The sequence below is a fragment of the Zingiber officinale genome, chromosome 3A, assembly GCF_018446385.1.
Source record: "Zingiber officinale cultivar Zhangliang chromosome 3A, Zo_v1.1, whole genome shotgun sequence".
NCBI lineage: Eukaryota > Viridiplantae > Streptophyta > Magnoliopsida > Zingiberales > Zingiberaceae > Zingiber > Zingiber officinale.
Window position 1 is genome coordinate 113,224,767 of NC_055990.1, and position 16,752 is coordinate 113,241,518.

Here is a 16,752-nt window from a genome sequence, read left to right on the forward strand (position 1 = left end):
TGATCCAATAAAGAAAATGTTACCTCTAGTAATGATGAAATAGTAAGATGACTTTTTAATTTTTAAAGTATTCGAGTCCCAACTTGAATGAATTAATGGATAATTTTTTTAACAACTGTTGATTTAATATGGTAAAAGATGATTTATTTATCCCGTGCTTTCGTCAATTTATTTTTGGAGTAATACAAGGAGATAGTAATGGCTAATGTAAAAATATTAGACTGATGGATTGATCTAAACTCTGGCTTTTTATAAGGTACGTTGTATTTTTGGGATTAATTGTTTTTTTTAAAAAAATATTCTTTTGAATTTTTGTCAAAAACTCCCGAATGAAGTGCAGAAGCATATTATATTATTAAATTAGGAATTAAATGCTATTCTAATTAAAAAAAAAAATGCTCTCTCAGAAGTTTGCCATTTAATTATCACCCGACCCCTACGCTTCCAAATCAAATCCCTTTCCCTCGACTGGCGCACCTCCCTCAACCTTCGTAACGCTACTTCCATCCCACCTTCGCCGTCGCCGACTACCGGCCGGCCTCCTTCGCCTGTAACGGAAGACCCCTCCACAGTATCCGCACACCTCTTACCCTAGCGACGGGCGACAAGCGGCTCGGTGACCGACGCTGCTGTGGCGTGTCGAAGCCTTGCTGGCGGGAAGAGCAGCCAGAGGGAGGGAGAGAGAGAGAGAGAGCTCGATCCCAACTACTTGATGCCTCATCCTTGAGCGCCGACAGCTATGTGCGTTGTCCCTTGCTTTCCCTTGAGCAGATGAGCCCGAGACTTGCCGCTTCTTCCCCAAACAATGTGAGGGATAACTTCCCGTAGTAGCCGATCCCTACTCCTTCATCACGGGGTTTCGCAGAAGCAATTGGTGCTTCGATTTTGTATGCTCGTGTGTGACCGACAAGCATCGCAGAAGCCTGGTATAGCATGATTTCTGACTTATTGTTCTATTCCCATATCACTCTTTGGAAATGCTCTCACCCTTTTACCCTTTGACACTGGCAGCAACTGGTGTGCCATCATCGGTAGGGAACAAGTTGGAGTCAAGGATATTTGAGGTATGATCCTCACCTTTGTTTATGTTGTGTTGCCTTTGAGGCAATGAGCTGACGGGGTTCTCTGATATGCGGTTGTGTGAATATATTGTGATGACAATTGAGGCCGTGTGGTGTTATGTTTGAGGTGAGGTAATGTGTTATCTATATGGAACCTGTCTTACCATCAAGTTGTGGTCTTAGGGTGGGATTATGCAACATAATATGGAGAGATTATTGTGCTCATGCAATCTATGTGCAGTCCATATTGCACCCGTTGTGGAGAATTATGAAAGATTTGCACTGAGTTGAGAACTGACTACATGTACACGTTGTGTTTGATCTGTTCTAAGCATTGAATTAGAGCGATCTACTATATGGGATCGTGACATTAGAATGGACCTGAGTGTGAGAATAGAAGCTTTGGTTATTAAAGCTTGGCGAAGTGGTCAAGGTTAAGCACAAGCAATTTCGTGGCCATGGAAATTATTTAATTGATTAATTATAGATGGAAAAATTAAAAGTTTTTAATTTTCATTTAGTTTGGTGGTTACTCATAGACAATGATGATGTAGCAACTACAAGTTGATGCCTACAAACTGGAATTGAAGAATAACAACAATTGTTCCTGCAGGTCGATTCATTTATGATTTCCCACTAACATAAACATATATGAGGCAGGAAACAGAGTACAATGCAGTGTGCAGTGATTGAGGGTGAGAATAAGGGATGAGTGAGCCAACAATGAGGCAGATGGAAGGCGAGACGAAGAGGAATGACTTGGACAGCTTAATCAAAGCCATTAAATCTTCAAATGTAAGGGATTTTATCTCCCTTTTTCATTTTATCTGATCTTGCTTTCTTTTGTTGATCTTATAAACTATTTCAAGAAAAAAAACAGTAGAATTTTCGATCAAATTATCAAATGTACTTTGAATGAGGCTGTTTTACTTGCCTGCTATGACTCGAGTCAATTAGTTTGAATGAGGCCGAATTTTATCTGATTTTTAGGGTTTGAAATTGAAGGGTACCCTCACACACACACATTTCCCTTACTTGATAATATTTCAGTTTGTTATTTTATATTTTGATGTTTGAATAAATCTTAAACTGAAGGTTGAAAGACTGTCTTCTCCATTTGGGAGATATATAATAGTGACAGCTAAAGAAGGGTTGTATGCCCCTTAAATATGTGCAATGTGCATCTAATTATGAAAGGATTTTGGAATTGGTTTGACCCATAGTCTTGTAGAATGAACATTTAATTATGAAAGAACTTTCAAATTAGTTTGTACCTATATGATTGCTTTGTCAATTTTTTTGAATCAATCACTAAGGTTTATTGAATTAGTTTGCACCAACATGTCATTCTTTTGTTGTGCCTACATGCCATTTTTGTATTGGTGCAAAGGTGGGTAATTTATTCTGTAACAGAGACATTTCAATTCTTAGGGTTCTATTTAATTAGTTTTAAAGCAACAGGAGCCTGTTGATATATGTATCTCTCATCCATATGCTTTGTATGTTTCATATCAAGGTAAAAAGATCAAGCAATAATTAGAAAATCACAATTGAGTTGGCATCGTCCTACAATTTTTTTCTTGCATAATAATTAGAAATTCTAGGATGGACGAACCATATATGATGTTCTTGTTTTTTCTTTCCTTCTTATTAGTATTCATTCTCTGAAGTTATAAAACTCCTATATTGTAAATACCACATATATATTTACTCGATAACTTTGTTACAGGCTTTGGAGTGCCAAATCTCACTGCTCAGCCAACTTGGAAATTTCGACCAATCTGCAGACCAGACTATTTTACTTCAATATCTTTCAGTATCCTATTGCACTTCTTTCTTGTGTGCTTTCAATTTAATGTGATTTAACTAGTTATCAGCCTCTATATTAAAGATTTTTTAGTTGATTTTTTTTTCTAAATTAAATTCCATAATACACATGGAACATTATTTTGGTTAGGAGCTAGAAGCAGTTGGTCCGCAATAATGACTTGTAAGGACCATAGTTGTTGATTTAAACTTATTGCACTCATCCATTCTCTTCTTCTATATGTTTAACAAATCTTTTTTGCTTGCTTGACATTTTTTTTTTTTGAGGAAAATATTCTGCCTTTGATAATGTTGAATGATATTAAGTTTGTATTAGCAACATATTCGAGTCAAGTTTTGAACATCCAACTTTAAATTTTCAATGCCATTGAAGTTTCTAATATAAGACCAAAGATAGCTGAATATTTGCTATTATTTTATGGTGATATATTGATGGAAAAAGCTTTTTTTATCCTTCCTTTTAGAAACCACCTCAAGATGCTAAATGCTACTTCATCCTTTTATGCCTATAACCTTAAAAAAATATAATAGGATGATATTATACTTGAGATATCCTACAAGATTTACATGTTTTTGACCTTTGAGCACTGGGCTACTGTTAATTTATAGTGGCCCAGACTCCAGCTTCTAGCATTGGGCAATTTATTGGATTGAATACCCCTTCCTTGGTATCCAAAGTCAAATGTGCCTTGTGCAACATGTAACCCGACAAGTCTCCTAACCCAGATGAATTTCCTTTTGAACTTTACATAACATTTTAGGCCCCCCTTAGATCTATGTAATTATGGAGCTTCAAACCGATCTTTAAGGGGATCTTAGATATTTGCACATTAAGCAACTTCTTCTCTACCTTGATGCCTAGAAGTCAACTAGGGTAATAATAGGTTTTGACGCTCAATTTACTTTATTCCTATACTGGTCTTGAAGGCCTTTGATTGAGGATTGTGGAATAGTCTTCAAATAGTCAACTTTCTTGTTGGTCCAATACATCAAGGACATCATCATGCTGACCCACAAAATTCTCCACCACTATGCATCACATCCTCACCTATTGTTGGCTAAAAACAATGGAGATGTACAAAATTGTGAATTATAGGAGCATGAAGCTAATGAGCCACACCATGAAACATTAGAAAAGAGTGGTAGAAAAAAGATTAAGGAGACCAAAGTGATTGAAAATCAATTTATATTCATGCTTAAAAGATCGACAATATAAATTATATATTTTCTTAGATAACTGATTGAAATGTATCAAGGAAAAGAAGCTATATATTTTCTTACACATAGTATTCATTGACTAAAAAAAGTTTATGATAGAGGCCTGAAGGAAATTATATGGAGAATTATAGAAAAAAAGTGTTAACATAATGTTTATTAAAATAATTAAGGATATATATGAGGATATAATGACTAGAGTGAAAACTTCAGATGGATTAACTAAAGCATTTTTTTTTATAAAAATAGAATTACATAAATGATTAACTCTAAGTCTATACATTTTTATACTAGTCACTAATGAACTTATTGGATACATTCACCACACATTACCATGGTACATGTTGTTTGCAGATGATATTGTTTTGGTCGATGAGACACGTGAAGAGTAAATGTTAAACTCGAATCTTAGCAGGAAACACTAGAATAAAAGGTTTTAGGCCTTATGAAATTTAAGTTTAGTAGTGTTAGATGACACAAGATAAATGTTAAGATTATAGATGATGAATTATAGAGCTTTATGTATCTAGGATCATTTTCATGAAAGAATGGAGAAGTTGATAGAGATGTTTTACATAGGGTACAAGTAGGATAGTTAAAATGGGGGTTCTTTGTGATTGTAAGGTACCTTGAAAGCTTAAAGGGAAGTTCTACAAAATGGTAGTAAGATTAGTTATGTTATGTGGAACTGAATGTTAGACTATGAAGTAAGTGCATGGGTAGAAGATAAGAGTCACAAAAACTTTGAGAGGCCTGTTTAAAATGATGTATATGTATTTAGACGTCCAATAAATGCCTTAGCTAGGTGATGCTAGATCATGACAAATACATACATTAATAAAGGATGAGGGAGATAAAAAAATTTGGTTAGCAATGATAAAAGAGGATAAAATTTATTTTTCATATAAATGATGATATAGTAGGAGATCGAGTTTAATGGCGCAGGAGGATCCATACAGCCGAATTCACATAGTGGGATGAAGGCTAAGTTGTTGTTGATTAATATATTGGCAAACCTTTAACCTAACTTTTCCTTAAAAAACATATAATAGGATGAAAGTGCTGAGGAATCTTACCATAATTAATTTTCTAGTGTACATTCTTTTTCATGAAGGGGAGCCTTGGAGCAACGGTAAAGTTGTTGCTTTGTGATCAAAAGGTCACGTGTTCGAATCCTGGAAACAACTCTTGCAAAAAGCATGGTAAGGCTGCGTACAATGGATCCTTCCCCAGGACCCGCATAGCGGGAGCTTCGTGCATCGGGTTGCCCTTTATATTCTTTTTCATAGCTTAGTTGGTTAGAGCGCCCGTTTAGTAAGCAATCGGTCTTGAGTTCAAATCTCAAGAAGGGAAGTTTTGGCACAACGGTAAAGTTGTTGTGGTGTGACTTTGTGGTCACGGATTTGAATTGTGAAAATAGCCTCTTGTAATGCAAGATAAGACTGCATACAATAAATCTAATGTGGTCTGACCCTTCCCCGGGATCCCACATTGATGGGAACTTGCATTGATGGGAGCTTCAGGCACTGGGCTGCCTTTTTAGTATATTCTTTTCAGCCACATCACCGATAAATTCTGGAAGCACATTTATGAATTTTGATTCATTCTTATGTGGTCAACTTAACAAATGTGTAGGAATTGTGGGATGACTCTACATGCTTGAGTCAGTCTCAGTGTGTGTTAAACAAAACAATTTTGAGCATAGTTTCAAAGTACCTGGAAGCAGATATATCTGGTTGTGCCAGCCAATTTATTGTTCTTGGCACAAAGGTAATTTCTATATTTAAGGCTAATATGCTACTAGTAATCAGTTGGTGACAACAATAACTTATTGTGAATCATTTATTAGGCAAATAAATGGTGTGAAAGGCATCTCAATTTAATACTTCATTCAAATGGTGCATCTCAAGATGAAAATCTCTCTGTCATGTTTTCTCAGGTATGGAACTTTACATGTCAGGCTTTCAGTGTTTTATTGGAAGGCACAATTTCTCAGATATATACAAAAATAGCAATGCTCGTCTATAGTTGATTAATAAGCATTTATTAGAATTATTGCCTTAGGTTAACTCTAATAACATGTTAGATGGGGAAAATTATCAGAATCGTTGCCTTAGGTTCTCCAAATTTCCTATTTATATTATCTTATAGCATTTTTTATATTTACATCTGTACAAAGTAAAACCTAAAATCTCGTGTATTAGGAACCACGAGTTAGACCTTTATATAGAAAAGAAGAATAAACCAAAAGACCAAACTACCCCTATACTTATTCTAACACTCCCCCCTCAAGCTTGAGAATATAGATCATATACACCAAGCTTGTTACATATGTAGTCAATCCGAGGACCTCTAAGTGATTTAGTGAATATATCTGCTAGCTGATCATTTGAGTTTACAAAACTAGTAGATATTTCTCCAGATATGACTTTCTCTCTGACAAAGTGACAGTCAACTTCAATATGCTTTGTTCTCTCATGGAAGACTGGATTTGAGGCAATATGCATAGCGGCCTGGTTGTCACATATGAGTGACATTTGTGTAACCTCTCCAAACCTTAGTTCCTGAAGCAATTGTTTTAACCATATAAGTTCTTGACTAGCAATAGCCATAGCTCGATATTCTGCCTTTGCACTGGATCTTGCCACAACATTCTGTTTTTTACTTTTCCAAGAAACGAGGTTACCTCCGACAAATATACAAAATCCAGAAGTGGATCTTCTATCAGAGGGAGATCCTGCCCAATCTGCATCAGAATATCCCACGACTTGAGTATGTCCTTTGTCTTCATATAGAAGGCCCTTTCCTGGTGCACCCCTGATATATCGAACAATGCGAGTCACAACATCCCAATGTTCTTTGCACGGAGAGTTAAGAAACCGACTTACTACACTCACCGCAAATGAGATATCCGGACGAGTGATGATAAGGTAGCTTAGTTTCCCTACCAATCACCTATACCGTTCAGGATCTGAAAAGGCTCCCCGATTTGGTAGGAGCTTGACATTAGGATCCGTGGGATCACTATCTTTGAGTTTAACATTCTGCTTCTTCCAAAATATCCATCGATACTTCCTTCGAATATAATGATCCCATCTTTAGGATCGTGCCACTTCTATCCCTAGAAAATATTTGAGTTCAAGATCCTTCGTCTGGAAATGTTCAAAAGATGTTGTTTTACTTGTGAAATCCCAAGATGATCATTACCTGTGATGACAATATCATCAACATAAACCACTACATAGATGCAACCAGAGACGAGTGGCGATAAAAAGAATGATCACCTCGCTCGAGTCATGCCAAACCGCTGAATTACGATAAATCTATCGAACCACGCGGGTGTCGCTGAGACCATATAAAGATTTCCGACATACAAGACCGTAAGACTCCCCGAGCAACAAAACACGAGGTTGCCCATGTAGACTTCCTCGAGCGTGTCACCGTAAGAATGCATTCTTGATGTCCAATCAGAAGATGCCAATGACGAATCGCAGAATAGAAAAAGACGCATGTAAGACATCTTGCAACAGAGAAAAGGTGTCCCCATAATCTAATCCAAATACCTGAGTATAGCCTTTAGCGACAAGACGAGCCTTAAGTCGATCAACCGTGCCGTCTACACCAACTTTCACCGTAAACACCTATCGACAACCAACCACTGACTTCCCAGGAGGTAGAGGAACGAGGTCCCAAGTCCCACTACTCTGTAGGGCACTTTCATCAAGCATAGCCTGTTTCCATCCTGGATGGGCAAAGGCATCACCTGCAGTCTTTGGAACAGAAACAGACGACAGGGAAAACAGACAATAATAATCGGATGGGGAAAGACGATGATAGCTTAAAGAAACATAGTGAGGAGAAGGATTACGAGTGGAACGCATACCCTTTCGAAGTGCAATAGGAACATCAGAGTCAGGAGATGGGACCGGAGGAAACGACGAAGGACTTGGCTCCACAGATGTGCCCACAGTAGTGTCAGTGTTGGTCGGTAGCAAAGCAGAACGAGGACGGCGCTGATAAACCTGCAAAGGAGGAGACGAGGCAGGAGGTGATAGAGGCGCCTCCGGAGGATAAAAGATAGTCATTGGTGCAGGTGGAGAGGGAGAAACCTCGGCCTTTGAAGCGGAAGGACCAAAAAAAAAAGAAACCGATTCAAAGAATGTGACGTCAGCAGAGATGAAGTACCGACGAAGAGTAGGGGAATAGCACTTGTACCCTTTCTGAGACCGTGGGTACCCAAGGAAGACACACTTATGAGACCGAGGAGAGAGTTTGTCAATGCCGGGATCAAGAGCATGAGCAAAACAAATAGAACCAAAGACCCGAGGTGGTAGAGGATGAAGGGACTGATGTGGATAAAGCACTTGATGAGGGATTTTACCCTGGAGAGTGGATGAAGGCATGCGATTGATGAGATAACACGCAGTAAGTACCGCATCACCCCAAAATTGATGAGGGACATGAGAATGGAGAAGAAGAGTCCGAGTGGTTTCAAGGAGATGACGATTCTTGCGTTCTGCAACCCCATTCTGTTGAGGGGTATGAGGGCAAGACGTGCGATGCAGCACACCATGAGATGTCAAGAAGGTACGAAACTGAGTAGACAAATACTCGTGTGCATTATCGCTTTGTAAAGTTCGAAGGGAAGTACCAAATTGAGTTTTTATTTCAAGGAAAAAGGATTCAAAAATAGAAAACAATTCTGAACGATCCTTCATTAGATATAACCATGTACAACGGGAAAAATCGTCTATAAAAGTAACAAAATACCTTGACCCCATTGTAGAAGAAACACGACTCGGACTCCAAACATCAGAATGAACCAAAGCAAAAGGAGACATAGCCCAACTTTCAATACGAGGAGAAAAAGAACTACGAACATGCTTGCCTAATTGACACGACGCACAAGATAAAGACTCTAAGTGAGAAAGACTAGGATGTAACTGTTTCAACTTATTAAGACCTGGATGTTCCAACTGAGCATGAATAAGAAGTGGAGATGCCGCTGCCGAACCAACAAAAGAGTGTTGTTGAAGCCTATATAGGCCATGAGATTCACATCCGAAGCCAATCATCCTCCCCGTACTCTGGTCCTGTAAGGAAACAGACGTGTTAGTAAAAGAAATGACACAATCAAGAGATCGAGTAAGTTGACTTATCGACAATAGATTAAAAGGAGCGCCGGGAACATAAAGAACATTATGAATTGAAAGAGATGAAGAAGGATGAACAATACCAATACCCTGGGATTGAGTTTGGGAACCATTGGCCATGGTGACCATTGACAAATTACCAGAAGTAGTGAGAGAGGAAAAAAGGGATTTATTACCAGTGATATGATCGGTGGCCCCAGAATCAAGAACCCAAGGACCCGAAGAACGAGATATGCCAGCAAAGGAAGTACCAGCGTCTGCAATGGTAGCAGTGGAACCCGAAGCCTGTCGATCCTCAAACCATTTCAGAAAGTCAGTATAAGAAGGTGTTGAAGTCGAATCAGGTGTTAACTGTGAAGTGGAAGCTGAAGGAGCAACAGAACTCTGAACAATCTGAGCAGCACGAGGAGGACGACCATGTAGACTCCAGCATTTATCAATCGTGTGTCCCGGTCGGTGACAATGATCACACTAAGGGCGTCCTTTGCCACCCTTGCGAGGTGGAAGTCCTTTGTGTCGAGAGACCAAAGCTGACGAGTCGACAGGAACAGAAGAAGGCATCGTCAAGACTTTGGCCGGGACACGGAGAAGAGTCGCCCAGGTATTTTCCATGGTAGCTTTTGTGGGGCTGCCCAGGATCTGGTCACGGACATGAGAATAATATGTGGGCAGACCATATAAAGCCAAAGACATAAAAAATTTCTTCCGATTTTCAAGCTCTTCAACAGGATTGGCCGCAAGTGGGAGCAGTTCATTGAAGTCACAAAGAAGGCTAGAAACTGAACCCAGATAAGTCGACATTGAATCCTTGATCTGATGGGCGCTAAGGATGGTCATGAGATCTTCACAAACTTGATAGAGTCGCCGAGAGGTGTTTGTAAAGAGTTGTTGAGATTGTGTCCAAACAGCTTTGCAGGTTTTGTGAGTACAGAAGACATTCCTAAGAGATGAATGGATGGTGGCTCGGATAATACAACATAATTGAGCGTCAACCTTCTTCCACAGAGGACGATCGGCGACTTGAACATCTTCTTCAGTTTGAGTGAGATGCGTCTCATAACCTTGTCCAACAAGCCAAAGCTCAATGTGAGATGCCCAAGAGATATAATTTTTACCATCCAACTGCTCGGAAGAAAGAGGTGCAGTTATATGGTTGGTAAAGATTGAGGTATCTGGCTTTGGGGCGCCAGATGTAGCCATGAATAGAGCTGTGAACCAGACTGCTGGAATATATGATGTGAGCTTGCTTAGCAACCAATCCACAGAAGAAGAAAGCACTGATCGTATTAGGAAACTAGCTGACAATTGCACCGGATCTGTTTTGGAAAGGCAGGAGAACCAACAGCGGCAGAGCCCAGAACCCTCTACCGGATCTGCCGTGTGCCCTAGCCGACGCGAGCAGAGCTTCTTCTTTTTTCTTTTTTTTTATAACCTGCGCTGCTTCCTTCACTGTGGCGTCTGACGGCTGACCACCAAAGATCGCGTTCTTCTCCCTGCGCAGCGCAACTCGCGAGAGAGCAGAAGAAGCCTCCGGCCGGAGAGAAGAAAGAAAGAGGAGGTGGCGCAGGGAAAGCTCGCGGGCCCTAGCTTCACGTGAGAAGAAATGTGCGAACAGAGGCAGAGTGCTGCTCGCGGCGACGGTGCAGAGTGCTGCTCGCGGCGGCGGCGGCGGTGCAGAGTGCTGCTCGCGGCGGCGGTGCAGAGTGCTGCTCGCGGCGAGGAAGATCGGGCGGCGCTGACGAGGGAGAGACGCGGCGAGAGAGGCGCGGCGAGGAAAGCTCGCGCTGAACGGAAGCTCGCTGGCTGGGATCGGAGGAGAGAGGCGCGGCGAGGAAAGCTCGCGCTGAACGGAAGCTCGCTGGCTGGGATCGGAGGAAATCGGGCGCAGCGCAAGGAGCTGCTCGCGGCGTTGACGAGGGAGAGGCGCGGCGAGAGATAAGGAAATTAGGTTTAGGGTTTTAACCTTGCTCTGATACCATGTACAAAGTAAAACCTAAAATCTCGTGTATTAGGAACCACGAGTTAGACCTTTATATAGAAAAGAAGAATAAACCAAAAGACCAAACTACCCCTATACTTATTCTAACAACATCCATGTAATTGAAATGCCTACAAATAAACCATCATTTGTTTACGCTTAGGTTCCTAAATATTTACAATTTGAGGGGAAAGTCTTGATACGGCCTAAAGAAATCTCCTAGAGTATGGTTTGTTAAATTTAGTTTTGCTTTCCTCCAATTTGGTGTGAGTAGGAATGTATTAGTTCATTCAGTAAAACAAGCTCTAAGAATACTTCATAACCACAAGAATGCCTCTAGAAAGGGTCTCTCAAATTGTTATTGTGGGCATCTTAGATAACAGGGTCCATAGATGTTGATTGAGCCTGTTCTCACCCATGATGTATTTTGTTAATCTGATAGTCAATCTGATATCTGGGAAAACACTAAGCAAACTATAGTGGCCAAATCCTGCAGAGGTATAATAGAGGGCTATGGCTCTGACCACGTGTATTGATAATTGAGTTAGGTAGTGCTTCTGTAGAGAAGATAAAATTGTATGTGATAACAAGGTTGCCTTGAACATAACCTCCAGTCTTATGAAAAGACAAATACAAAATAGATATACAAGTAACACAAGCATTTTTGTTTATTCCAGGAAATTCATAGTTTAAAAAACCTTATGCCATTTGAATTGAACAATCTAATGTATCTCCAGTTTTGTTTATGTCAAATATGACTATTTAGAAATAATTCACTCAATGCTCATCCATGTACTTGTTGAAAATACCAAATTCTGAACTTACTTCCATATTTGATCCTTTGCAGATAATTTTAGATTCCTTAAATCTCTCTTCTACTTTTATCTTTGCTTGGACAAAATCCCCTATATTAGAGGAGAGGATGCTGATCATCATTATTCAAGAATATGTTTCAGACTTATTAAATTTGACAAAAACTTCAATAATGGAGATTAAGGTGACTATCTTGCTAAATTTGCAGCTGTCATGTTAAATTTGCAATGACCAGTGCCTGTCATTTTAACTGAATTGTTACAATTGATAACTTGCTGTACCAATAAATTTTAAAGGGAAGTTGTTAAGAATTAATGATGAACCATTTGGGATCCATATGAATGACATGAAACCTTTCAGTCAATATTAATCTGTAGGAAAATCAAGGATTCATTGTCAGTTTACATGCGTACTGGTCATATGCTGTCTCTCCTTTCCTCTTTATTTCTCTCTCCTAGATTTTTAGGCTGATTGCTTTTCTCTATTTTACATATTTACTATTTATTTGGCTTTTGTGATATGGCATTTCTCTGCTTAAGTATATTGAAAAGATTATAGTATGTAATTTGTAAACATCCATAACCCTTATCTAGTGTCTACGTATAATATCATTGGATGATAGTTTGCCTAGCTGGCATCTGGCTGATTAAGTCAAGTGTCATATTGAAAGATCAATTGCATGCACACTACTTTTTTTTTTCTGCAAGGTTGCCTAACTAAAACAATTTTCTAATGGATTATATCAACTATAAACAGTTAATATTACAAAACTGAGTAAGATTGGGTAACTTAGATGGTTGTGTGAAATCATTATAATTATTCAGCTGCAGAAATGTCTAGATAGCATGATATTGACATTGCTAATTCTATAAACTTGTTTTAATGTCAATAATAAGAAGGAAAATCCTTTAAATTTCACTCTTGTTGGCAAAAGGCGACTGCGCTCGTCCCAAGCACCCCCGCCAATCCATCCTAGGATCAACACGGAGGAGGTAAATCACGGGTGCCTATTAGCCCTTGGCATAGTGACTAGCTCATGAGAGAGGCATTTACTTTTAAATTTCACTCTTGATAGCAGGCCATGATGTTTTCAGAAGCACACAGATTCATATTCCATATCCTCTAATATATCATATTTTACCCTTTTGTATGACTATTCTCTATGCTTTTCCTTATCATTTTTCTAAATATATAATTGGTACCTTTAATATAAACAGGTTACCCCACCCATGTCAATTATTGCCTCTACTTATTCTGCTTATTGACAGAACATTCTTTCGAACAGAAAATTCCCGCAATTGCTTCAGAGGTACTTAAGCTGTCCCAAGTCATATCAGATGCTGCAGTAAAGCTTTGCAGGACTTATTTTCAAGCCATTAAATTGGAAACTTGTGGAATAAAAAATTGCAAAAACAATGGAAGCGCTGAGGAAGAATTAGATATTGCTAGCCATGCAATTGACATGGTAGTAAGCACTATAAAGTACTTGTATGATCTGGGATTGTTTGCTGCTTCTGGTGGAGGAAGTCTGGTTACTCTACTCAATGTGTCATGGAAAGGTGTTGTTTCTTTGCTGCAGCTTGCCAAAGGGTATTTATCTGGAAAGATAGATGTAGCTGATATTATTTTGAACCTTGTTTCTATGGCCATTGAATCTTTGAGATGTGCTGCTGAAGCATGGTCCTTGACGTTAAATGAAAAGATTGCAAGTGCTGATGCTAAAAGAACCTTTCTCCCAATAAAATTTTACCTGATAAATGCTGTACGGATTTCATCTGACTATCCACATGAGTCCCTTGCGGTACACAGGGATTTAATTCGTTGTTCTTTGCTCATTTTATCTCTAGGCATTTCATTTAGCAAAGACGCCAAATTCAGGGCTGCAAGTGAAGCTCTAGCAGAGTTTCTGGAACCGACATCATTACTTCTCCTGCATACACTTCTAAATACAAGCAATATAAAATTGGAGTCAAGACTCCTAATTTTGGATGCACTTTTCTGTGCTGAAAATGATCCTACATCTACTTCTGTGGAAGATGTTTACAGTTCTGCTAGATCAGATATGCTAGGGAGCATATTTCTTGTAAACTGTGATAATATTTTCACTGCTGAAGCTGTAAAAATAGGACGACTTGTGCTTTTTCTAAATCTTTTTAAGACTTCTGCAGTTCTAAAAGAGGAAATAGTAGTTGCAATCTCTGGGAAGCTAGAACTACTTCTAGATATGTTGATGCATGAAGAAGTGTACTCCCTAGCTCTTGGTCTTGAGATCCCCCTCTTTTGTGGTTTGGCACAAGGCTCTGGAGTAACTTGGCAGCCAATGTTCTCTTTCATCTTGCTATCCTTGAAGACTTTTATGATTATTTCAGCTTCTTATTCTGCAGCTTGGATGAAGGTTGAAGCCTTCCTATTTGAGAATATTTTTCACCCTCACTTTCTCTGTCTAGAAATTATCACGGAAATGTGGTGCTTCCTTTTGAGTCATGCTGAAACAAGTATGTCTGATTTCATTCTTGATAGGGTTGGTTCAATACTAAAGCTTGTAGCATCATCAGATCCCAATCTTGGACCTCTAAGTGTTCTGAGAAAGATATCACGGCTCGTATGCATCCTGCTTTCTTATGTGTCTCCCGCTTCCATTGACAGATTTTACAATACGTTTTTTTTCAGTGAAGATAACTCTAATTTGACAAAGATTGTATCTGTAGCATTACTCATGGAGGGTTTCCCTCTGGATTTATTAGTTGATGATAGCAAATTGATTGCCATCCAAAAGTTAGTTACTTCATTTTATCATTTCATAGAGAGCAAAACCAATGAACAGGCACTGCTATGGAATGAGTCAGATGTATATGATTCCAGTAACCTTGGACTACCTGTGCATGCACTATCCTCTGCCTTACAGTGTAGGTAAGCGACTCGCGCATAAACAAAAAAAAATATTTGCATTAATTTTTTGTAATTGGAATATATGTAACTCTTTTTGGCATTCTGCAGTCAGGTTAAGGATTCTGATATTGCTGGTGACGAGAATATGCCAAAGATTGTAAACTTTGCAGTCTTGGTCATTCACGAGTATAGAAGCACAACTAATGTGAACAAGTACCCTTTGGCTAAACTTCTTAGTGCAATTTTGTTTATCATCTCAAGCATGAGGAATCATTATGGTTCTCTGGAACTTGAAAAACTAATTGTAGAGTTACGCAACCTTGTGGGATGTCCTTCAGATGTTGATGATGCATTGCATCACTGCATGGGATCCATTTCTTCTTTCATAGCTAGTCTTAGCTACATGGAAATAGCAGAAGATGAAAGTCAGACACTTTGTTGTTCGATATGGGATCTGTATCATATGTTACTAAGGGAACGCCATTGGGCAATTGCTCATCTTGCTCTAGTAGCTTTCAGTTATTTTGCTGCTCGCACTTCCTGTGCGCAGCTTTGGAGATTTGTTCCTTGTGATGCGACTCTTTCATTTGATACCTGCACAGGCACTGATCCAAGTGAAGATAGGTTTATGTCTGAGTTGAAATGTGTTCTTGAAAAATCTGCAGCTTTACACGGGGTTGTTCCAGCCAAAGAACTATTAGTTCTTGTGCAAGAAGGGACCGAGTTGAGAAGAGTAGTAGCCAAACTAATTGTCACTAATTCACAGGTTTCTTTCTCCAAACAAAGTGTGAACCATGACAAAAACAAGAAAAGGAAGCTTGTGGATAGAATTTCTGAAGGAATTGGGCTACTCCAGAATGGACTGAAGGTTATGAACAATGCACTTGCTCAATCTGATGCCACAGATTTGAAAAATACATTCTCACCGCATGTCTCGTCCCTTGAGGATATGCTGTCTCATTTAACAGGTCTAACGAATCGGATTGAGTACAATTCAGATAATGCCTGGGAAAAGAATGACATAACTTAGACCAGAATATTGCTGCAAGGATATTGACTGCTGATGATTCTATTGTCAACTTTGCGATAACCTACATCATACTGTGAACTTAGTTGATACTCAGAAAGCAAAGACAAATTTAATCCATTTCGGTATGTTTTTCAGCATCTTCCTTCACTTGGTAGAGAACTGTGAACTTGGAATGCACTGTGGTCAAACTGTAGCTAATCCTTGATTGGAGCAAAATTAGATGAATCCTATATTAGTTAAATTTTAGTCGATTGTATCTTTGGTCTAAATCTCTTTGAACAAGGGTAGCTCGCTTGATTTATTGCTCACTACCTTGCTTTACCACAAATGTGTACTGTTTGTTTGATTAATTCCTCAACAACAAAAAATGGCCAAGAGCTGAAAGTGACAATGAAGTCTATTTAATTTCATCAACCAACCCTTGTTTAGTTTACCCAGGTTTGAATCTGGATGATTAATTTTACTAGGTTGGACTGAGATTTTGCGGCCGGTCCCTGCCTCCTGATCGTGATTTCATGGCTGGTTTCGGTCATTTGAACCTAGCTGTGATTTTGCGGCTGGTTGTGGCTACCTAGCTGCCGGGCAGTGGCACAATTGCCACTAGAAGGCCATGATTTTACAGCTACCATAAGCTCCGCCATGAGTTTGCATCTGTGAATGCTCTTGGTGTCGTTGGAGTTTATATATATATATATATTTTGATATTTTTTAAAGTTAGGTATAAGATAAATTGCCCTTTTAACTCTTAAACTTTCTCCTGATTTAGAATTTTAATTCTTTAAAAAA

At 39.0% G+C, this 16,752-nt stretch overlaps 1 protein-coding gene across 4 annotated transcripts; it reads left to right on the top strand.

The window, feature by feature from the left end:
* Positions 1-426: 426 nt before the first annotated feature.
* LOC122052299 lies at positions 427-16,287 on the top strand. Of its 4 annotated transcripts, XM_042613761.1 has the most exons (9): positions 428-926; positions 1,012-1,064; positions 1,722-1,856; positions 2,791-2,877; positions 5,739-5,873; positions 5,953-6,042; positions 12,082-12,231; positions 13,333-14,957; positions 15,045-16,287. In XM_042613761.1, the coding sequence occupies exons 3-9, from the start codon at positions 1,770-1,772 to the stop codon at positions 15,964-15,966; spliced, it is 3,096 nt and encodes a 1,031-aa protein (XP_042469695.1). In that variant the 5' UTR covers positions 428-926; positions 1,012-1,064; positions 1,722-1,769; the 3' UTR covers positions 15,967-16,287. The 4 variants fall into 4 exon arrangements, with proteins under 4 accessions (XP_042469697.1, XP_042469695.1, XP_042469698.1 ...); XM_042613763.1 differs by lacking the exon at positions 12,082-12,231 and having other exon boundaries at positions 427-926; XM_042613764.1 differs by lacking the exons at positions 5,739-5,873; positions 5,953-6,042.
* Positions 16,288-16,752: the final 465 nt, after the last annotated feature.

What these genes read in the sequence shown, in the direction of transcription:
- LOC122052299 (XM_042613761.1), top strand. Translation starts at nt 1,770, where the DNA reads ATGAGTGAGCCAACAATGAGGCAGATGGAAGGCGAGACGAAGAGGAAT. An exon ending in TTTTACTTCAATATCTTTCA is followed by an intron (nt 2,878 to 5,738) that starts GTATCCTATTGC and finishes ACAAATGTGTAG; the next exon opens with GAATTGTGGGATGACTCTAC. An exon ending in TCCTCTGCCTTACAGTGTAG is followed by an intron (nt 14,958 to 15,044) that starts GTAAGCGACTCG and finishes GGCATTCTGCAG; the next exon opens with TCAGGTTAAGGATTCTGATA.